Source organism: Geotrypetes seraphini, chromosome 4, assembly GCF_902459505.1.
Source record: "Geotrypetes seraphini chromosome 4, aGeoSer1.1, whole genome shotgun sequence".
Classification (NCBI taxonomy): Eukaryota; Metazoa; Chordata; class Amphibia; order Gymnophiona; family Dermophiidae; genus Geotrypetes; species Geotrypetes seraphini.
The window spans coordinates 257793986-257818442 of NC_047087.1; the positions used below are offsets into that span (position 1 = coordinate 257793986).

Consider the following 24457-nt stretch of genomic DNA (forward strand, 5'->3'; position numbering starts at 1 on the left):
GTCTGTGCCGATTTTGCTTGTAAAAGAAAAGACAAGGAAATAAGGAAGCACTTGAGTATCTTAAATAGAATGCGCATACATAGTAACATAGTAGATGACGGCAGATAAAGACCCGAATGGTCCATCCAGTCTGCCCAACCTGATTCAATTTAAATTTTTTAATTTTTTCTTCTTAGCTATTTCTGGGCAAGAATCCAAAGCTTTACCCTGTACTGTGCTTGGGTTTCAACTGCCGAAATCTCTGTTAAGACTTACTCTAGCCCATCTACACCCTCCCAGCCATTGAAGCCCTCCCCAGCCCATCCTCCACCAAACGGCCATATACAGACACAGACCGTGCAAGTCTGCCCAGTACTAGCCTTAGTTCAATATTTAATCTTATTTTCTGATTCTAGATCCTTTGTGTTCATCCCACGCTTCTTTGAACTTTTGACTAGCTGCATAAACCCAGTCCACTGGCATTTATTTATTTATTCATTTTTATAACCCGTCCTCCCCAGGACCCTAGAATGGGTTACAAGGATACATACAAAGTTTTCAGGAACAGAGATATGTATCATACAGAGTCAATAACACGCTACAGGATCAAAACACAAAGCTATAGAATCAATAACTTACAGCTTATAGAGAATGTGACTATGAAATGAATGCTTTGCAGAATCTAAGAAAATGAAACCGTAGTGTCACGATTAACATATCTGCAGTGAGCGGTAGAAGAATTGGTTAGTAGGCACAGGTGTTAGAAGTGACTAGAATATAGGTTAATAGAAGTGGGGATACAAGCGCACCTTGGGGTACTTTGTATTTTGTGGTTCTCGGTTTAGATTTCTTGTTCAGATTTCATAAGGGTTTTGCATGTTCAAGATTCATTTTAATTATTTCATTTAATAATTATTCCAGCTGAACACAACACACCTGCCATTTCATACTACACTTCTCTGAGGTTTAAGGAATAAAATCTTAAATAATGATAGGACAGTCTTTGCTTACAAAGCAAATGTCCTCTCGCAGGAGGTGGTAGAGATAAAAAATAAAATGGTAATGGAATATAAAAATGCGTGGGATAAATACAAAAGAATCCTGTATGGAAAGAATGAAACCAAAGAACTAAAGTGGTGATTAGATGGCAACTCCAGCAATGGAGAAGCAAAGCCATTACCTGGCATATTTCTAAGATCTGTGCCCTGGAAATATCAAGGACAAATCAAGATCAAGTAAGCATATGTAGGATCATATCATACCTTTTGCTCTGAGTTTTATCTTATTGTGCAGACTGGATAGACCATACAGCTCCTTATCTACCGTCATCTACTATGTTAGTTTGTAAGCAGCTTCTATCTCAGTGGTCTCAAACTCGCGGCCCGCCAGGTACTATTTTGCGGCCCGCGGTCTGTACTAGTGCTGTCCGCTCTTTGTAGCATCCTCCAGCTTCCCCTCTTACCTTCAGATAATTACCGCTGCCTGCAGAGAGGATTGCCAATGCTATAGCGATCCTTGCAGGCTGCCATTGTCCTCAGCAGCATGTTCCCTCTGCTGCGATCCTGCCCCTGATGTCAGAGGAGGGGCGGGACCGCGGCAGAGGGAACGTGCTGTGGAGATCAATGGCAGCCTGCAAGGAATGCTACAACACCGGCGATCCTCTCTGCAGATTGTGGTAATTAGCTAAAACTAAGACCAAGAGGCCGGGGTAGAGAAGCTGGAGGATGCTGCAAAGAAGGGCTTTCGGGGGGGGGAGAGGAAGATTTATAAATTATAAAGAGTTTTACCTCATGCAAAATTGTCATTTCTTTAATAAGACATTAACTATTTTTTCTGGGGCCCTCCAAGTACCTATAAATCCAAATGTGGCCCTGATAAGGATTTGAGTTTGAGACAACTGTTCTATCTGGAATGACCTTTCCATATGACATTTGGTCACAAACAGCCTTTCTTCTTTTGCATAAAACACTGAAGCCTCATTTATTTAAGAAATTGCTTAGGGTTCCTTTTACAAAGCTTTGGAAGCCAAAAAATAGTCTTAGAGATATTTGGAGCATCGAGATAAAACAGTATGGGGCTCATGATAAGGGTATGGTGCCAGGGAGTGAGCAGAGTCTGGACGGAGAAGTGGAGAGGGGGATTAGGTAGATTGTTTATACTTTTTGAACAAGTGGAAGAGCAAAAAGCAGAGAAAATATCATTAAACACAAGAGGAGAAAAGTCATATTGTACGAAGAAGCTCAAACAAGAGTATCTTGTCCAGTAAGTCAAGGCAGGGAGTAACGCTATCTTGAGGATATATGTAATTACATAAATTTCGCTGTTTTAGAGGATTTACCTACTCAGCAGGCATTTTTAACTTTGGGATATTCACTCTTTACAATGCGTCTAGATTATGCAAATGTCCCTTTGGTAGGTTTATCTTCTATTGATTTGCGGAAACTACAAACTCTACATAATTCTGCTGTAAAGCTATTGGGCTTTGTTGGAAGGTATCATCATGTAACACCATTATTTATATCTTATCACTGGATTCCTATACATTTTAGGATACAGTTGAAGATTTTGTTATTTGTTCATAAAATCTTGTATTCCATAGAGACAGTACCACTGAATAAATTGGTTCCTCCTTATGTTCCTTGTAGAACTTTGCGTCTTCTTGTTATTCTTGAACCTAAGTCTGCACATTTAAAGCTCCGTTGCTTGGAATTCACTTCCTGTATATTTAATTTACAGGAGGAACATTCCATTCATTCTCATAAACAACTTAAAACGTATTTATTTCTGTCGGCGTTTTCTAGTTCATTAAATTTGAGTGTATGTTTTAATGTATGTTTTAAGAAATCTTGGGTGGGGATCTTTCCTATTAAATTTGTAGTTCTTTCTGAAATGTTGTTTTTTTTTAAATTGCTATTATAAACCACTTTGATTGCTTTTGTATATTAGCTGTATATCAAGTGTATTAAATCTGTAATCTGGGGAACATATATGAAAAGGAGAATAATAATTAAATAGGAGGATGGGTTCAATGAAAAAACAGATGTATTCAAGTCTCCAACTCCTGTTTTCCTGTTGTCTGATTCCTACTACGTATAGTAAATTTAAGAGGAATTTGATTAATTGTAAACACAGGATATTTCTTTATGTACAAATAAATATAGGCTAATGGACCACAAAATATATTTGACATTTAAACAAAGAACCTGATCAAAGTTTTTATACAGATAAGTGCTAAGTCCAATCTTTTTTCCTAAGTGACTTGGAACTAATACAGATGATTTTCTTGTATACTCATAAAGGACTTTAGAGTTTCAAGTTTTATTAACATTTTGATTCAATATTCAACAACAAGATGAGCTTCTACAATTGTGCCCAATTTCCAGCTGTTCTTATGAGCCTAAATTTTTGGCTGAACATTCAGCTCAATTTTAGGAGATTAAAAGTTATGCTTATAAATATAGGCCTGACCATCATTTGCCTAGATTTATGAGCCTAGTACTGAAAATTAGGGGTCCTTTTATCAAGCTGCGGTAGGGGTTTAACGCGCATAATACCGCACATTAAACCACCTGCTGCACTAGCCACTAACGCCTGCATTGAGCAGGCATTAGTTTTTTAGCCGACCGCGGGGGTTAGCGCACTAACCCCGCTAGCGTGGCTTGATAAAAGAAGCCCTTAGTGTTACAATCATAACTTGCTATACACCACCTTTGGTGATTCTCTTCTTAAATAAATCTCAACAGATAAATAAACCTTTTACCCCCCCCCCCCCACCCAAAATGTGTCCATGTTGCCACCTACTTTTTTTGCTTCTGAATTTGAGTTTAGTAGAATTTTCAGCATAAAGTTAGTAAATTTCCAGAGAGACTAATTTTATCCAGGTAATGAAAATCATCACTAGCCAGTCCTGGACTGCCCCGAAATAACCAGATAGTGCTGCTGTAGCCTGCGTTGATTTTCATCAGCACTTTCAGGTTAAGTATTTCTGAATACCAGTGGCAGAGCCAACTAGTGGGATTTAACCAGCCAGGAGCTTTCCTAAGTGGTTAAATCCCGCTGAATCTTTACCTCAGTATACATAAAATCTTGCTGATGACTTGTGTATGTACCTTGGTTTCAACAGGAGTGTCAATTACACGCATTCCCTCTTTTTCAGAATGTAATTATATCAAGTTCTGCCGAAAGGGTAAGTGAGATTTATTTTATTTCAGTATTAAATGTATTCCTTATAGAAATGTAGGCAGAAGAAGCACATTTGTAAGCTTTTATGTGGGTGTTAGTAAACCTTTGTTAGGTTAATGATTCTAATTTACATTCTGTTGTGGATACAGAGGAGTCCATAGTTAAGCTGTTGATTCCCACTTCCCACAAAATGCAGAAGGGTATCACTTTAAGAACAAACTCCTCCCCTTATGCTCCTTCCTCAGTTTTTCCATCTGCAAGCGAACTCAGAAGGTGTGCTTTGACCTGCACACAGTTCCTTTCTTTCTTCCAAAGGTAGTTTCCACCTTCTATGTCAATCAGGAACTTCATCTGCCTGCCTTTCAGCCTACAGGTTTTGCCATAAAGGAAAGGCTTTTGCTCAAGCTTGGTGTGCACAGGGCCCTACTCATCTAACTGGAGAGGACTAATGACTCCACACTTTCTGATCATCTTTTTTGTGCTGACTAGTCACTTGAGATGGGGTAGTCCTTCCTCCAAAGCTTCCATTGCCAGATGGATCCACTTGGTGATTTCTTCTTCCTACATTTTCTGCAGGAAACAGCCTCCTATTTCTCTCGCAGTACATTCCACAAGAGGTGTAGTGACCTCCTGGGTGAAGTCCTAGGCTGTTTTGCCTGATGAAATCTGTAGATCAGCTACTTGGGCTACTCTTCATATCTTTATTTAGTTCTATTGCAATGTATCGCAAACTGTGTGCCCCGTCAGATTCTAAGTGTGCCTCAAGATGATGGTGAGGAGGAGAGGCATCGACTGACTGCGTACAGGATGTGCCTTTCACACTCCCCACCAGTGGTAATAGGAGGCTCAAGGCTGCGGCTGAAGGACATCCGCACAAGCATGTGACTTCATCACGTTGACGCTCATGCATTTCTGGGTGCCCTCCAGCCGCAGCCCTGAGATTAGTGTGCCATAGTTTAAAAAGTTTGCATCACACTTTTATAGAGTAGATGTGACAGCTCAAGAGAATGCCACCTTTGTGTCCTCAGTTCTGCGGGCAGGCTCATCTGTCCCTCCTTAGACGTATGGCATTTCTTTGGTATGTCAGCTTAAGTATGGAGTCCTGTGTATCCGCAACAGAACAACAGATTAGGCTCTTGCATCAATAATCTTGGTTCTGTTAAAATACACAGGCATCTGTACTGCCCTTCCTGTACAGAATTTTTGTGATTTGCCTGATTTCTGACTCAGACATTGTTGGTGTCCATCTTGGGACCTCTTCTTCTCTATCTATGATTAAGCAGAGATGTTATTACAGGAACAGGGGGTTTGCAGATTGTCTCTTAATTACTCATGTGACTGATTTATTGTCCACTGTTTGTTTGTTAATTGCTTATTGATCATTGTTCTGTTTCCTAAGTTTCAGAGCAGAGCAGAATATGTTTGTAGCCAAGGAAGATCCCCGTGCCTCTCCTCCTTATTTTTCAGTGGAGTTTGATTGCTTTGGTGTCAGCTAAGGAGGGAGCTGTTCTCCACTGCAGAAATGGAAAAGTTCAAGTTCTTAAAGTGATACCCTTCTGCAGTTTTGCAGGAAGTGGGAATCAAGAACTTAAGTACAGATTCCTGTGTGTCCTAACAGAACCCAGATTATCGAGGTAGGAACCTAATCTGTCATTCAAAATGAGTTTGTAGATAAATTGCCCATAGATCCTGGAGCTGTGTCCAGGAGGCACACCCAATCTGCCTATTTTTCCAGAAATCTTTAATAGATAACCTGTGAGAGATATACAGGTACTTTCTAGTGAATTAAAATCGCTCTGATTTGTATTTGTTGTACAAATCCAGAAAACCCAAAATGGTTTGGAGTGCCTTCACGAGATGGTATTGGAGAACATTGCATAGAAGGCTTATCTTTCAAATAATAGCCTCTTGTTATGAGGATACAGGCAGTTCACGGTTTAAGAACGCTCGACTTACGTCAAACTTGTACTTACGAACCGGGGTACTGCCTCTCCCTTCCTGTGCCAACGCGTCCTTTCTTTCTCCCTTCCTGTCCAAACGCGACCCTCCTCTACCCTTCTGTGTCCCAATGCACACCTCATCGGCGCTCCATGTCCCAAATTCGTGCCTCCCGCGGGTGTTTACCTCCTGTGGACGGCTCCCTCTTCCTAGCCGCACTTCTCTTGGCAAAGCCGTGAGCGGTGGCTCCTGCATGCGGGTCCTCTGGTCTTCATAAAGCCGCGATCAGCAGCTCGTGCATGCGGCTCGCTGACCCGGAAGCCTTCCCTCTGATCCAGATGTCACAGGGAAGGATTCCAGGTCAGTGGACCGCGTGCAGGAGCCGCCGATCGCAACTTTGCAAAATCCAGCGGATCATGTGCAGAAGCAACTGCTTGCGGCTTTGCCAAGAGAAGTGTGACTGGAGGAGGGAGCCAGCCACAGGAGGCAAATGCAGGAGGCATGAATTTGGGATAAAGAACAGAGGGAGACGATGAAGGGTGCATTGGGACCTGGAAGGGAGGAAGAGGGTCACGTTGAGTCAGGAAGGGAGGAAGAGGGACTGCGTTGGCATAGGAAGGGAGAAGCAGGATCACATTGGGACACAGAAGGAAGGGAGGGGGTACAAACTTCGGACAAAGAATGGAAGAAAAGAGGGAGGGAGCATGAACATGGGACATAGGATGGAGGCAGTGAGGGAAAGAGATACTGAGGTGGGGAGGGAATAGAAAGTTAGAATTGTTGGGCATGGATGTCTGAGTGAGAGGGAAAGAGATGGTGCACATGGGGAAATGAAGAAAGTAGGTGAATTGTTGGGAATAGGGGGTGGGAGAAAGAAATATTGGACATGGTGGGAAAGGCATGAGGTACAGATGCATGGGGAAGAGAAAGATGAGAGGGAGAGGGAACAGTGAGACTGATGAAGAACAAAAATAAATGTAAACCTCCTATCTTTTCTTTCTATTTAAACTACAGTACTTTATTTTGAGGACTAGTTTTTTAATGTTTAATGCTTTTATAGACTGTGTACTGTACAGGATCTGAGTTACATACAAATTCAACGGTTTAAAAAAATGGAACTTATTCTTAACCCGGGGATTGCCTGTATACCTTGAAATCATTGTCCCTTGATAAGAAAGCATCTAGTATCTGGATGTGAGGATGATGATGGTGATATTTTAAATCGGAGGTTCTCAATCCAGTCACATATTCAGGATACCCACAATGAATATGTATGAGATAAATTTGTATGCGTTACCTCTACTGAATGCTAATCTGTGCCATGCCTATTTGTTATGGATATCTTGAAAACTTGACTGGCTAGGTGTTCAAATGACTGAGTTATGACCTACCAGTTTACATTATTATATGGAGGTAATTTCTCCATAAAACAATATAAGTTTTATACCTAAGGCAATAGAGAATTAAGTGACCTGGCCAGAATCACAATGAGCCACAGAAGGAAACTAAACTAAACTAAAACTTAGATTTATAGACCGAGTCATCAACCAAGAGGAGCTTGACTCAGTTTACCAATAATGTAAAACATAATACATAAATTTGACAAGAAAAAGTAGACTGAAATAGTTAATTTCCAAAATGTTCAGCAAACAAAAAAGTTTTCAGAACTTTCCGGAATAAAGCAAAAGAACCTAAACTTCTTAATGAAAGCAATAAAGCATTCCAGAATGCGGTTAATTTAAAAGCAAAAGAATAACTAAATCTCTTAAAGGTTCTGTTTTTACCACTGAGAGAGGGAAATGTAAGTTTTAATTTTTGAGAACTTCTGGCAAGATGAGATCTATGAACATTCCAGTCTAAAGGAATCAAAGTGGCAAAAATGCCAAATAGGATCTTAAATGAATACAAATGCAGTTAAATTGAATTCTAAGATCCACTGGAAGCCAATGTAATTCCTTGAGCAGAGGGGTTACGTGATCAAATTTACTCTTACCAAAGATAAGTTTAGCTCCAGTGTTCTGTATTAATTGAAGTCTCTGCAGACTAACCTTTGAAAGACCCAAATACACTGAATTGCAGTAATCCAGCCAGGATCTCAGTGCATTGCGCTAATCATTAGGCCACTCTTCCACTCCTAGCATAAGCTTCCTTAAATATCTGGGTGCAGATGCAGGATCATGGAAAATTTTAAAAGTCAAAACAAATAGTTTAGAATTAACACGCTGAACCTCATATAACTAAACTGAATGACAGCATGAATAAATACATCTCCACTTTCTGAAAATGTGTAAAAACATATTTTGGTCTTAAGGCTCAAGCACTAATGCCAGAGAGATAAGTTCAAGTGTTGTTTCTGATGGGGCCAGTGGGAGTTGGGCATGTCAGAGAGGTGATGCATACGATTCTGGAGAAGAAAGCTAGATTCCTGCTAACCAAAAGATCAGCACCAAACTTTCTTCTGCACTCTTGGATAAGAATGGTGTTTGCCACCTAGACACATTGTCTGAGCTAGAGGTCATGTCAGAATCGTAAGATGCATTTGTACTGTTAGTTTCTATATTGGTTTTGTATTTTCAGCACTACAGTTATTTAGGAATGATTAATTCTTTTCTTCATTCAGTATCTTTTAATCTTGCTTTTTTAAATTTATTTTTTGTGTGTATAGCCCTTGGAACTGAGAGGACCTTATGATGTGGCAGCATTGTATCCTTTTCTTAACTATTGTGAAACAGTAAATAAGACTCCAAATTTAAATGAACTGGTAAGGTGAACAGAATGGCAAAAACAAAGTGAAAAGCATGACTGTAAAAGTGCTGCACCTAGACAGTATGAAAGTTTCTGATTGTTTAAACTTTGTAATTATATTGCAGGGTAGTGATTCATGCTATAGAAACACTGTTTTCTGAACACGTGGTACGTTTACCCTTTAGAGGTGTGCGAGCTGTTTGTTGGGGGTACACAGCACTGCACGGGTCTCCCGCCCCTTCCTCCTTAATGGCCGCCGCCAAGGATCTCATGCCCTCCTTATTGCCTGCCCGCCCGCCCCCTACAAAGCCACTGCCGGAGATCCCATGCCCTCCACCGAAGGCAACCCAGAAGGCTTCCCTCCGATGTCAGAACTGACGTCGGAGAGAAGCCTTCCAGGTCAGCGGGGGATCCCAGTTATCTCCTTCCAGGTGGGCTCTTTCTTCCTGCCTTCTGCAGCACTTGTTGCAGGGCCGTGTCAGCGACTTTCACGCTGCATGTTGCTGACCCAGAAACCTTCTCTCCAACATCAGAGCTGATGTCAGAGGGAAGGCTTGTGGGTCAGCAACATGTAAGAGCCACTGCCTGCGCGTCCCTGCAACAAGTGACGCTGAAGGCATAAGGAGCAGTTCAGCAGGATGGCCCTGAAGGAAGCGAGCGCGGCCATGGAACGAGCAAGCAAGGGAGCGAGGAGACATGATCTGGGAGAAAGGAGGGGGAGGAGTGTGTTGGGATATAGAAAGGGTACAATTTGGGACAGGCTGGAAGTCAGGGATGGGGGGCATGAACTCAGAACACAGAAGGAAGGGAGGGGGTATGAACATGAAACATAGAAGGGAGGAAGGAAGAGGGCACTAACTTGGGACATAGGAGGGAGGGAATAGAAAGGGAGAATTGTTGGGCATGAGTGTGTGAGTGAGAGGAAAAGAGATGGTGCACATGGGGAAAGGAAGAAAGAAAAATTGTTTGGCATAGAGAGCTGATTGAGGTAAAGATTCATGGGGAAGAGAAGAATGAGGAGAAATGTTAGATATGGTGGTGGAGAGGGAACAGAGGGACAGATTGAAGGGATGCAAGGAGGAAGAATGTTGGACATAGTGATAGAGAGAAAGATGTGGCATGGTGCTCGAGAGGGGTGATAGAAGGAGAAATGGGCATTCTCGATTTCTCTTTGCAGCAAGGGAGGGAATGAGAGAAGAACAGTGAGAGTGAGACTTTGCCAATGGAGTTGGAGGTGAAAGGAAGAAAAGTTGGATTCATGGAGGGACAGAGAGAGAGAGATGTTGGTTGGGAAAGGGAATGAGGTCCGGAGGACAGGAAGCGTCAGGTGTTGGGCTGGTGGAGAGAAAAGGGGGAGAAATATTGGACTGGGAGGGGGCCAGAAAGCAGGAAGGGAGGGGAGATGCCAGACCACTGAAAGGGGGAGGGTAGGAGAGAGAATGGAAGGGAAAGACAGAGGAGACATATGCCAGAATGTGGGAAGGAGAGGATACCAGACCACAGGAAGGGGTGGGGGAGGAGATATTGGACCATGGGAATAAGAGTTTAAAAAAAACAAACAAACCCCATTGCTCCAGGTACATTAGATAGATTGTGAGCCCGTTGGGACAGACAGAGAAAAATGCTTGAGTACCTGAATAAATAAATGTAAACCATTCTGAGCTCCCCTGGGAGAACGGTATAGAAAATTGAATGAATAAATAAATGCCTCATTTGGTGGCCATCAGGGGAGAGGTGCTGCTGGTCCTGGTTGGTGGGGGGAGTGTGTTATATGAGAGAGAAGGGCAGAGTGGCTGAGGGCAGTGGGATGTGTGTGAGAGACTAGCCCATAGTGACCAATCAAGCTATCTTTTATTTCTCTGACAAAATGAAAAAAGGAATCTGACTAGTCACTATGATTACCAGAGAATAATTTTCTTTTCTTTTCTCCTGTTTTTATAAAATGGGCCCCATCTGTCTCATTGTTCATTTTTTACTCAGTGCCCCTTTTACAAAGCCACAGTAAATGCACTGAAGCCAATAGGAATTGAATGGGCTTTGGTGCATTAACAGCGGCAGTAAACGGGCCCTCAGTAAGAACACACCAGCTGACAAGAGGTCAGACAGTTTATGGGAGTGAAATATAACTGTTTTTGAAATGTAGTTTAATTTTATGGTTACCATTATGTATTGTTAATAAGATTATACAGTATTGTTTGTATATTAAAAAATGAATTTGTACTATTATTGGGGCGTCATCTGGGGCGGAGATTGGGTGGGAGTATTCGGTTGATATTTGTTAGACTTAGGGGAACGTGGCTTGAAGAAGTTGAGAAACAGTGCTATAGATGACTTCCACAAATAAATTTTGGTTTATTGTCTAGTGTGCACCACTAAATTAGAAAATTGTCATCCTAAGATAATTTTTTATGTTTATAATATCCCACAGCGCGCTAAAGGTCAGTGTGGCTTACAATCATAAAATACTAAAATGAATGTAGAAAAGAATGCCATAAATTTAAAGGAAAGAATTAGCCAACCACTCAAGTACACAATCATATATATAAAAACAAAATTATACCCTTATGTGAAAGTAATATTTATTTATTAGTAGCTATGAGACTCATAGGTTGGAAGCCAAGATAGACAGCTTCATGACATAAACAGGGATAATGTGTGATCAGCCTTTTTCTCCCACTAAATCACTGGCCCTTAATACTAGATTTCAGGAGGATAAATTATTTAGCATTCACAGAAAGTGGCAAAAGATTGCATAAGTAAAGAAAACAAGCATCAAAAATTCAAGCAATAAACAGACTAGTCGCATTTTCCAAAACATCAACGTATTAATAGCCAGATTGCAGAACTTGGATGCATAATGAATAACCAGTATTCAAATGCGTATTAATCAAGGTGAGAGCATGAAAATACGGTACATTAACATATAACATTACAGTTGGATCTGGGGAAGATTGTACTGATTGAAAGCTATGGGGGGGAATTCATCAAAAGATCAATGTGTAAGTGCACACTAACCGCTAAAGACACCCATTATATTCCTATGGGCATCTTTAGCAGTTAGCATGCGTTAAATCATTAGCACCCTTTGAATTTCCCCTAAATATCATCTGACCTCCTCTCTCTCCCCCACCCCACCCTCAGTTTAATGATTTAAAAATCCTTTAATAAATCTGGTGCAGAGGATTATTATTTGGACTGTCTGAGGCTGATGCTAAGGCCGCTGTCTCCTCCAACTGCCGAGCAGCTCTGCTTCATGGAGGTAAGTGAACCTGATATAATTTTTTAAATCATTCCCTTTGTTTCTAGAAGCATAGGCTTTTTTCTTAGTAGGTTCCCATTATGTTTTCTCTGCAATAACAGTTCTTCATATGCATTTGTAATGGTTGTCATGTGCATTGGCTGCTTCTTGTTAGCCATAATGACTGAAAAATGAAACACTGATTTGCCTTTTCACAACTGCTAAAATATGGTAGTCAGTGATGGAACATGGAATTTCAGTGGTATCAGTACATTTACATACAATTTCTTTCCTGCTCTTCAGTGAGCCTCTCTCGGCTGGGGGAGAAGACAGACTCCTGTGTAGGTGACCATGGATAGAGCTGAAGTCAGAGCAGCAAGTTCAAAACATCTAGAGCCCTGCCCTTCCCCTACCTCCCGAACTCTTAGAATTTTTGGAAGGCTCAACAATTTGATTTTCTTTCAAATAGTTCAAGTCACAGCTTTTAGTCAACCATGTTTTACTTTTTAAAGCAGTATCTCTCAAACTGTGTTCCACAGTACAGTGGTGTGCCCTGAAGAGATTCCGGGTATGCCACAAGAAATTCCAGAATTTTACTTTATTTTTAAAAATTCCCTTCATGAGTATACACCAGATAAGATAACATGTACGTCATGTACACAAAAGCCTTATCAATGTGATGAGCATCTGTGTGCACAACCATCATTCTTTGATGTGATTGGTCCTTGAAAACTAATGGCAACTAATTTTATTTTTTATGCAGTAGTTATCCTAACTTGAGCAACAAAGCAATCAAGGCTTTGTTACCATTTTATCTTTGTGAAATTTGATTTTCAGCTCTCACAGAACTTAAATCAAAATAACGAGAATTGCATCAACCAGGAGGCATACCCAATCTGCCTGTTTTCTGGATGTGAGAGATTTACAGCTACTTTCCAGTAAATTAAAATTTCTCTCATTCGCATTTATTGTACTAATCCTGAAAACTCAACTGGTTTGGTGTGTCTTCAAGAGAGGGTTGGATAGATGGTTTCATAGAAGGCTTATCTTTCAAATACTAGCCTCTTGCTTTGAGAATATGCCTTGAAACCACTACATGTTTGCTTGTCGACTGTTGAGCCATGTTTTGAGTTAATTTGCACTCAAAAACAAGCACATCCATCACATTGATAGCAATTCTATTCTATCTACTTTGGTTTCACTGTTGTTACAATTACCTGTTCAGAGCTTAAAGAACGTAATAAATCTCAAATTTACCCCCTCTTCTACAAAACCGCGCTAGCAGATTTTAGCGCAGAGAGCCACGCTGAATGGCCTGCGCTGCTCCCGATGCTCATTGAGTTCCTATGAGCATCAGGAGCAGTGCGGACCATTCAGCGCAGTTCCCCGTACTAGAAACTGCTAGCGCAGTTTCGTAGAAGAAGGGGTTAATTTTTTGTTGGTTTTGCAGTTTTATAATTTCAATTATAATGTTCCGTGAAAAACATTTGCTCCGTTTAAAGTGCCAGAGCTAAAAATGTTTATATATAAATACCTACAAGATTTGAGTTTGATCTTTGTCTTAGAAAATTTCTTAGGACCTGTGAAAAAACAAGTTTGTGGTCATCTATTTGGTCTAGGCTTCAAGGCCATTTCTATACAGTTGGGGTTCCATCCGACCACTGTCAGTCTTCAAAGGGAAATGCTGGAAGATTACTGAAAACTATAAGGGAATTTGGGTCTGGAAGAGTGGAAATTTTCCTAAGATCACTGTTCTGACTTCTACCCAGTGTTCCTGTACTTGGTATGTTCAGAGAGTTAAACCTGGGGCTGCTTATACCAAAGAGTAGTCTCCAATCCTTAATCTCATTTTTATTTAATACAGTTGATGGCAAAGTAAAAAAATTATCACTTATAGTTGCTTTGAGTCGGATTAGAGTGAGTCCATGTTTGTGATTAGCCTCTCTCCCAGGGAGGAAGAACGGTCAGTAGTTGGTAATATGAAATAAACACAGTACTAACAGCATCCGCAGTGTCAGCTGCAACAGGTAAAAAAATCACTATGGATTACTAAATCTGAGAGGGAAAAAAACCCCAAGCATGGAGAGTTCAAGCCTGCTTTGAGCTGGATCTCTGACCTAAGCACAGCTATCTAACAGGCTACCATATCTTTTCCATTCACCTACTACTACTACTACTACTACTTATCATTTCTATAGCACTGCCAGATGTACACAGCGCTGTACATTAAACATGTAAAAGACAAAATCCCTGCTCAATAGAGCTTACAATCTAATAAAAAACAACAGACAAATGGGACAAATAGGGGTTAGGAAATTTCTCACAGAGGGAATGAAAAAACAGACATTGGTAAAAGCAATTGAAGGGATAGGGGAAGTCTGCCTTTTTTTTCTTTTTTTTTTTCTAATAGGGCAGATATTGTGCATATGTAATATGCACAGCATCTGTGGCCATTCAAAATAAAAAAGGTCACACAGGTAAGTGACTGGTCTTGACCAGTCTTTTTTTTTTTTTTTTTTTGACCACTAAAAATAATCACTTTTTTAGTACATCGGGAAGCCATGTTAGAGCATCAATCACTCTACTAGTTTACATGGCATTTTAATATTAATCAGCTTATTTTCATAGTCAGATCGTGGCATGATCGTGCGGAAAACCAGGCGGTGAGCCGTTTTGCTGCATTGGGTCAAAGCTGTTAAAACAGGTTTAACAACGATTGCTGATTTTAGTGCATCTGGACCTAGGTTCTTGCCCCAATAATCTAATCTAATCTTCTATTTCTGCATCGCTCATACCTAGGTAGGCTCAAGGCGACTTAAAGAGGGGAATGAGTAAGGAGAAGATGGAGGAGGGGTGGGAGAAAAGAAGAGGAGGGTAGGAGGGGGGAGAAGAGGATGCAGGTGATTAGGTGTCAAATAGATGAGTTTTCAGTTTCTTCCGGAATATGGTGTAGTTAGGTTCCGTCCTGGTCATTCTAAGTTTTTACACCTAGAAAGGTGAGCATGGAGTGGAAAACATGTTTGTATTGCAGATTTTTTGTGGAAGGGAGATGTCTTATAATCTTTCTTGTAGATATGTCTAGTAGTTCTAAGACCCCACCCTGTCATTGTTTTGAGCCTGCTTTCTGTCTAAGAGTTAGTGTGTGTGTGTTGATACTGGAGAATGCTTCTGCCACTTAACTAGGATGAATCTAAAAAAAAAAGTATTTTTGCCTGATAAATGGTTATGCGAATAGCTCTGAGCTCCAAGAATGTTAGTGCTGGTTGCATACCATTTCTATTTTAATTTTTGTTAACTCTGTTTGTTATACTTGTTACAAAGCAGAACAGAATTGGACTGTTAGGGATATTCTCCGTACCCCTCCTTCTTATGTGTTCCTCTTAAGTGTATTCTGCACTGCTTTGGAACAAACTAAGGGAGCATGGCATAGCCCTCTGGGAAGGAGGCAGAGTTGAAAGATGTGTGACATCCTTCTGCAGCAACTTTTATTTATTTATTTATGTAGTCATTTATTTAGCCGGTCCTCCCAAAGGAGCCCAGAACGGGTTACAAGAGTACATTAATAGTATGGGTAGGACAAACTTTGTTGAGGAATATGTACTTTATAGCATTTACAGTATAGACAAACGGAGTTTAGATTACAGCATTTATAGTGTAGGCATAACATGCAGATTTAAAAATACAGACTTAGTGGACATAGGGTGGATTAAATTGCAACATTTTCAGTGTAGATATGACAGAGGTATAATAGCTGGGAGCATCTTTGTTGTTGGAGAATGTGGTAGTAATTCTGGTTTTATTTGCGGTGGCATGTGAGTTTTAGTGAGATTCTATTTGGTGTAATTAGGTGGTATCTTTGAGATCATCCATCAAGGGTATAGATGCGGGCCGTTAAGGAGCTAGGTTTGTAAAGAGGAAGATTTTCATGGCTTTCCTAAAGTTCCAAAGACTGACTAGTGATCTACTAGATGGGGGGATGATATGCCATAATCTAGGTATATAGTGAGAATAAGAGCATTTTCTGGCTGTCTCAGATGTGAGTGAGCGGCCAGGTGGCAGGATCAGCTTCAGGGACAAAACCCTACTGTTCAGAACTACTAGATACATCTACAAGAAGGAAGATTATCAAGGTAAGAACCTAATCTTTCTTTATGCTAAAGGCTTTACAAACATTTCCTTAGCAGTGTACTTTCCAAATGAATGATGAAACTATTTCTGTGTGTAGAACAGGAGTCTCAAAGTCCCTCCTTGAGGGCCGCAATCCAGTCAGGTTTTCAGGATTTCCCCAATGAATATGCATGAGATCTATGTGCATGCACTGTTTTCAATGCATATTCATTGGGGAAATCCTGAAAACCTGACTGGATTGCGGCCCTCAAGGAGGGACTTTGAGATCCCTGGTGTAGAGGAATCCATCTTTTGAAAGATAGTGCAAACAATGTATTATGGCTGGCTTGGATTTTAATTTGGACTATAAATAAGATTTATACTGACATGCCAGGTATTATTTTTACTTTTTATTTCTCTGTTCAAAAGATTGATTATGCTTTAAATTAAGAATCCCGATTTCTTCATAGCCTGAGAACCATGATTAATATTCTTTTTAGGATTTCCGCAAAGAGAATGCATGAGGTACATTTGAATAAAATGGAGCCGGTGCTTGCAATTTTATCTTATGTATATTCATTTTTAAAATTCTGAAAGGCAGACTGCTTTGTGGCCATGGGATACCTGCTTTAAATAGTCTGGCCTTCCATTTCTTGTTAAATCAGACAACTGCAACTGACTTTGTACAAATGTGTTAAATTTTCTATAAATGGCACCAATTATTTTCCTCATATAAAATGAGTAGTGATAGTCACACCTCTGAGAATTAAGCAGATGGCATAGAAGGAAAGACGGCATAGACTGAACAACTGCATCACACAAAAAGATAGGTTTAAAGAAAATATACCTAACACTTTTCATATTGCAAGACCTATTTGCAGGGAAACTTTTAGAACACTGGAGCATTTGTATTCCTTGCCAAATTATGAAAGCTGTTTCTGCTCTTCTGTGTTGCTTTTGCACTGTCTTGCAATTTCTTGTTGTGCATTTAATAAATAGCACTTTTAAAATAAAAACATTTACTAGTCCTTTTACTAAGGTGCGCTAGCCAGTTTAGCGCATGCTAAACGCTAATGCATCCATTATAGTCTATGGACGCGTTAGCGTTTAGCGCACGCTAAATCAGCATGAGCTAAATCGGCTAGCACACCCTAGTAAAAGAACCCGTAAAGGATCCAATTTCTGTATCTAAAACAAGTTCACTGTATCTTCCTAAACATCTCCAGGATGACAGACTAGTCCAGACTATAAAATAATAGTTGCAAATTTGGGTCCTCCCTGTATCCTCCTTTTTCATGAAGAGAATGAGATTATATACCTAGATGTTGGTGGAAGTGTTATTTTTAAACCATGTGTGAATCTTTGCTCTGTATATATGAAAATGTAATAAGGTGTAAATAATCCAAATGAATGGCATCTTCTGGTATCTCTAATTTATTATGATGAAACAAATTAACTTTAATCAAGAAATCTTCCTTCCACTAAATAAGTGCAGACAAATGGGTTCTGCTCCCACCTTCACCACCACCAGATGGGGACAGAGAAAAGCTTATGCTGTCACCCATTCTTCAACCTTGCTCTGTCTCCAGCATACTATGCAGCACTAGATTTCTGGTTTCTAGTGTGAAAAGTCACATTATTCCTGAACCTGTGGGTAATCAATCTATTCCCGTGAGAATTCTTCTAGAGATCCTAATTAGCATTCTTTTGCCCTGCCTCCCATCTCTCTGGGCTGTCTTCCAGTTCCTCAGTTGTCTATCTACAAGCGATATGGTAGGAACCTGATTTTTCTGCTCAGGTTTATTTTTCCTTTAATTTTGTTTTTTGCTTGCTTTTTGTAAGGTTTTTGGTGCTACAGAGGATTCCATTCTTGGGACATCTCTGGTCCATCTGGAGAATTTCATCCAGTTGAGCAATAGTAGACAGATGAAAAGGGTCTTTGGGTCCTCTTGGAGTCCTTTTCTTGCACCCAGTGAAAAACTTGTAGAAGTCTAAGTCCCCCTCTCCTCCTTGGCAACTCCCCAGATCCCTCTGTATCACTGTGCATTATTTCATGGAATGCAGCTGATATATCGTCTCCTATCAAATGGGAAAAAAATATTTGAGGAACCTTATACAATTATAATGCTGACTAGTCTTTAAGCCTGTTACATTAACGGGTGCTAGAATATATGTCTGTCTGCCTTTCTACCTGCCCCTGTCTTTCTTTCTGTCCTTTGTCTATGTGTGTCTCTCTCTGCCCCTATCCCACTTCCCTGTGCAGCAGCATTTCCCTCCCCCCCAACTTTCCTGTGCAGCAACAGCAGCGGTATTTTGCTTTCCCTCATATCCCTGTGCAGAAGCAGCATCATTTCCCCCTACCACCCCCCTTTCCCTTCCCGCGGTCTGGTGGACAGCTCCCTGCCGCCCCCCTCCTCCCCCCCCTTCACTTGCCTTGATATAGCATGCAGGATTAGTTTTAGTCTCTGGCCTCCCTGCTCTCCACCTCGATTGTAGGAAAAATGGCCCTACCGGCCGAAGTTTATTTTTAAGTTTAAATGTGCCATGGCGGCCCCTCTCAGATCGCTGCCTGCGTCGGAAGCCTTCTACGACGCAGTTGCGGCTCACGAGAGGAGCCGCCGCAGCGGCTTTTAATTTAAAAGTAAACTTCGGCCGGTAGGGCCATTTTGGTGATGGAAGGCTGTGAAAACCACCGGGGCCATTGTTGCTGCTGCCGCCGCCGCCGCCGAGATAAGGGGAATTGGGGGAGCAGTACCGCTTACAAAGGCCGAGAAGAGTCCGTTGGAGGGAGGCGGGCCTCAGTGGAGAGAAGACGGCGAGGCCAGTGGCAGCACTGCGCAGCGCTTTGCGGGCGGGTGAGCAGGCAAGAGGGAGGAGGGTGAGAAGAAGATGCTGGCAGGTGCGCCTGTGCCCCCTCCTCTGAATCAGCGGCAGCAGTGAGGTTGCACTGTGGCAGTGAGTGACGGCGATGGGGGAGTTGCTCCGTGTTCGAAAATCGAATTCGGCACGGAGGCACACCTCACGGAGCCAGGAATCACAAAACTAAGTGCACATGCACGCTTAGAGCTTTATTATATAGGATATTACTTATTAACAGGAGACCCGTCTGACTCAGAAAACCTTAAGTTACAGCAAGAATGGGTAGGAGAAGTAGTTTTTGCTTCTTCAGAGGAAAGAAAGGTGAAGTGATAATTTTTAATTTAAAAAAAAATTCTGTTTAAGATAATTCGTACAGTATGTGAAATGAATGGCAGATATGTTCTTCAACATGTACAGATTCTACACCACAAGCTGGTCTTTCTGACCATATATGGTCTTGCCTATGATTATGTTTTTTATGGAAAAAAAATGTACAGTTGAGTATGGCATACCATGACACCAATCTACGTGTATTGGAAGATTTTAATCAAGTATTCCTTTCAGAGGTACTTTGAGCTCATTGGAGGATGGAGAACTGCTAGATGGGGACGGTGATGACACATTGTCCGGGCTTTTTCAGGGAAAAGAGCTTCCATCCATGATTATCAGAGCTTTGCAAACCCCAAGCATTTTAGAGGAGCTTAAGAGTTGCCATACTGGGACAGACAAACCCAGTTTCTTGTTTCCAACAGTGGCCAACCCAGGTCACACATACCTGGCAAGATCCCAAAGAGTAAAACAGATTTTATTCTGCTTATCCTAGGAATAAGCAGTAGATTTCCACAAGCCATCTCAATAATGGCTTATGGACTTTTGTTTTAGGAAATTATCCAAACTTTTTAAAACCCTGCTAAGCTAACTGCTTTTACCACATTCTCTAACAACGAATTTCAGAGTTTAATTATGCGTTGAGTGAAGAAATATTTTCTTCAGTTTGTTTGAAATCTATTACTTAGTAAATTCATCACATGCATCTCTTCTTTCCACTCCGCTCAGGAGCAAGGGTTGGAGACCTTATCCTAGAGGAGCTTGGAAAGCCTGCCATGGCCTAACCAGTGTATCAAGCAATTTGAGCCCTTAATCACAGTCCAGTGGGATACATCTTAGGGTTGTCTGTTTTTGGGTAGGGCCATAGCAAGTTTTATCCTTTGGTCCTGGAGAAGGATTGGGCACCATACCTAAAAGTAGTTGAGGGTAGGATAGCACTCAAGGCATTGAAGCAGGCCTTGGAAGTGGTGGCTTTGGGATGCAGGCAGCATCTGCAACAGCTAAATGTCCAGGATTTGCCTTTGTTGAATTTGAACAGCTTTATTTGGAGTCCTACAATGATACTAGGCTGAATACCAAAGACACTACTTGATAGGAACTGATTTGATTTATCATTGAGATCTCCACCAAATAATGGCAGTTTTAGTCTCTACCAGGAGACTGCTCTGGCTAAGAAATTTGGCTATAAATGCAGCATCCAAGACCTGGCTTTTTGGAGAGACAGTTTCTGTTTGAAGAGGAGCTAGAGATTGGTAAAGGGCCTGTGAGAGGTTAAACCTCAGCAGTTGCTGATGAATAAGCCCAAGGAGGTACTCATTCCAGGACCAGCTGGTCAAATTATCAGGAAGCCCAATGTTTTCACTCAGGCCAAAGCTTCTTCAGAGCATTCCTGATTTTCATATTTAGATGTGAAAGGACCACCAAAGTTTTCTGAGGCTGTCAATTCTTGGAATTCATTATCAGTTCTGTCTGTGCTTTTCAACCTGATAACACGGTGGTCATGCTAGTGGACTTATGCAGAGAAGTCATCTTAATTTACCCTTACTTGGACAACTGGTTCATCAGAACAGTCAGCTTTGGAAATTCACATGGTGATAAATCAGGTGAATCAGATCTTGTAAACACTTGGTGGGTGATGAATTTTGGGAAGAGCAGGTTGGAACCTTCCAGCATCTGGAATATTTGGGATACTCTTTGACCTGCAAAACGGGAGGGTGTTCATGACAAAACTGAAGTTGCAAAATGTCCAGACGAAGCTGAGAGCTCTGCTGATGGTGACAGCTCCTTGCACATGGAATTGCGTGCAGGTTCTAGATTCCATGGTGGTAGCACTGCAGTTGGTGCCATGTTGAGGGCACACAGTTTCCCTGCAGAGGTCCTTGCTACATCATTGGCAAACACAGATGCACTCCTTTGAGATTAGGCTCCCCTGGACATCAAAGGCCCAAGCCAATGAAGCATGATGATTGAAGCTGTCCAGTCTGAGGAAAAGAATGGGCTTGGAAGTATCCTCCTGAGTGGTAGTCACCACAGATGTCAGCCAGATCAAGTGTTTGGGGGAGGGGGTCCCATTGACAAGATCAAGTGTTTTAAGGCTATTGGATGCTGAACAAAGATAAGTAATCTGTGCACTGTTTTGAGAAGGGACCATTTGGTGGATTCTTCAAGCTTTTCATCCAATCCTTTGGGGGAGGTCTATAAGAATCATCTCTGACATGGTAACAACTTATGTAAACTGGCAGGAAGGTACAAAAAGTGTGGCATGGCTTGACATTAAATTATCTGAAAATGCAGATGGCCCTCTGGCATGAGTTAGGGAGATATTTTCATGGTGTTATATTTTCATCCTACCCTGATATCACACATTTTTTTTGAAGGGAGCTTTGTATCTGACACCTCCAGAATGAGTAGGATGTCCAATATGGTATTTAAATTTTGTCTTGAAGGTGCTTTGTCTCCCTACATTTGAACTGCTAAGAAGAGACACAGTGAAGGATTTATCGTTTGAAGATCTTCTTTCAGGTGGCTATTGCATCAGCAAACTAAGTTTTTGGCGCAGCAAGCCTCGTATAGAGATTTCTTTCTATGTTTCAGTGATATGGAGGTTTCCTTGCAAACAGTCCTGTTTTGGGTTTGTTTTTTTTTTTACCTAAAGTGGTTTTGCCATTTTGTGTGACTCGGGAGATTTTCCTGCAGCCTTTTTGCAGAGAAGAGTGTAGGGAATATTTCAAAACTATGATCTCTAGATATGTTCAGAGAACATTGTGCCATTATCTGGAAATTATGAATCTGGTATGTTGTTTTTGTATGTAGTATGGGTGTTTATACTGACAGATTTGCTAACAGTTGGCAATACTGACTTGTCATGATCTTGAGAAGTTATTGTCTCCCATTGCCTCAAGGATCCATGTAGTCCTTGAATCACTGAACTCTCTTCCCCATAGACAGGAAAATAATCTTACTGACTCAAGCCTTTGAAAGGTCTCTGAGGTGGGGGCTGTATGTACGAGTCGGTTGCAAAGCAATCCTGCCACAATAATGATTTCTAAGATTTTTTTTTACGAGAAAGCCAGTGTTACTGTGATTATGCTTTCAACAGTTCAAATAATTGTGTGTTTTGTATTGCTGATATAACTAACTGGAAATGGTCTGATTTTGGATTATGGCAGTGATCCAAAGAGGGTCAAATTGTTATTTTGCGATTGCTATGCAAAAAGCATCTGAAATTCTTAAACAAAGCATTACTTAAACCATTCCGTTCAGACAAATACTAAGAGCTTCTTTTATCAAGCATCACTAGAGGTTTTTAGCACGAGCCAGCACAGTAAGTGCTTCAACACTCATAGAATTTCTTTGAGAGTTGATGCACTTAATCTTGTCGGCCCATGCTAAAAATCTTTAGCGCACTTTGATTTAAAAAAAAAAAAAAAGGGGGGGGTAAATTTTAATGCCAATTTTCAATAAAACAGTGAATTAATATTGTTTTTATTTAAATAGCTGGCCTTTTGTGTAAACAGAATAATAATGTATTGTGAAACAAGTAGTGTGGATCTCAGCTAACTAGAAATAGAAGAGAAAAGTTGTTTTTCGGCCTTCAGTGATGCCTTTTTTATAATTTGAATATTGCAGTTCATTTTTGCAATGGGAAATTGTGCTAGTTGATTGTTTTCAATACCTGGTAGCATCAGCTTTTGTAATGTATGGTATTGGTTGTTTCCTTCTCACCCCCAATGCAGAAACTAGAAAGACGGCATTTGGTATTGTGTACACTATGAAAAAACATCAAGTTACTGAAGCTGAAGAAAAAGAAACAGTTCCTACATGTAAAAAAGCTAAAATCGAAGAAACATGAATATGGAGAAAATGAATTTCATTGAAAATTTACTTGCAATGATTGTATAAATAAAGAGCCACAGTTTTTGTTATTTTTAATGTGTATGCTTATGTTATTTATTTATTTATCTTTTTTGGTTTGCATTTTCATTCAGTCTTTATAAATCAAGTCCATCATTTTAGCAGCAGCGCTCACTCAACCATTAGGTAAGACTAGCTGGTTGCCTAGGGCAGCAGCTTCTTGGGGACAGCCACACAAACTCAAAGTACAACCAGTGTCTTATTTTAACCTGCATTTTTATGATGGCCATGAGTTGAGTTAAAATTATCAAAATTTTAGGGAGACTACAATCTAGGGGCTGAAAGTTCATTGAGAAGAGTGCAAGACTGAAGGTTTGCCTAAGATGCCCACTGCCCTTGCACCAGTGCATTATATTACTTCATTTAAGTCTACAATTCTTGCTGTGGCTATATTTGTATATCGCAGCAACATTTTAATTCAGAGGAGTGTAAGACCGAAGGTTTGCCTAAGACCCCCACTACCCTTGCGCTGTCTGTGTTCAAATTAATAAATGTAAGATTACAACACTTATTATTATAATTTTGTATATTGTGTCAGCATTTTCATTCAGATATTTTCTCATGATTTAAAAAAATAGCTCTTCCTCTTTCCAAAAGTATGACTGATGAGATGCATTGCTGCATTTATATCTGTTTTCTTGATTTTTGCATTAAAATTTATTTTCACACTACTCTGTGGTGATTATTTTGTTTGGATTGACTAATAAGGAGAATTATAGCATATAGAAGTATAAAAATCAGGAACAGAATGTGGTTTCCACAAAATTTGGTGTGAGGCAAGCTAGTGTGTACTGGAATTTTAGTATACATAAAATAGGCATCTGTTATCGTTCAACCTTTTTCACTTCTGCATGGCTAGCATAGGTTACTGTACTAAAATAAGACCAGAAACAGGAAAGAAGGAAAAGTCTAAAGTAACAAAGCTATTTGTATGTTAAATTAGGTGTATGGCCACTGGAGGTCTCCATTAATCCACATGAAAGAAACCGTGTGAGCAATGAATGTTTAGTAAAACTGTGTTAATGGGTTTTAATCACACAATTCTCTAAATCAAGTTTCAGGCATCGTAGACTGCATATATGCAGTGGCATTCCAATGCAATAACTGCTAGCCAGGAAATAATATCTGACCAGCTCCAATTATTAGCAATTGTTTGTCTGCTTTCCA

General features: G+C 40.6%; 1 protein-coding gene across 6 annotated transcripts in view; it reads left to right on the forward strand.

The window, feature by feature from the left end:
* Window positions 1-23961, forward strand: part of RPP30 (ribonuclease P/MRP subunit p30) — a 63025-nt gene extending 39064 nt beyond the window's left edge. The window contains exons 8-12 of one of the 6 annotated variants that reach the window (XR_004539177.1): window positions 4103-4165; window positions 8765-8802; window positions 12024-12103; window positions 13702-13865; window positions 23113-23961. Coding sequence is in view for 5 of the 6 variants with exons in the window: in XM_033941503.1 (XP_033797394.1) it covers window positions 4103-4165; window positions 8765-8860; window positions 13702-13865; window position 23113 (324 nt within the window). In the remaining variant the exon portion in view is untranslated. Of the gene's footprint in view, window positions 1-4102; window positions 4166-8764; window positions 8861-12023; window positions 12104-13701; window positions 13866-23112 lie in introns of all 6 variants that reach the window. The other 5 variants (XM_033941502.1, XM_033941503.1, XM_033941504.1 and 2 more) reach the window with 5 other exon arrangements.
* The last annotated feature ends 496 nt before the right edge of the window (window positions 23962-24457 follow it).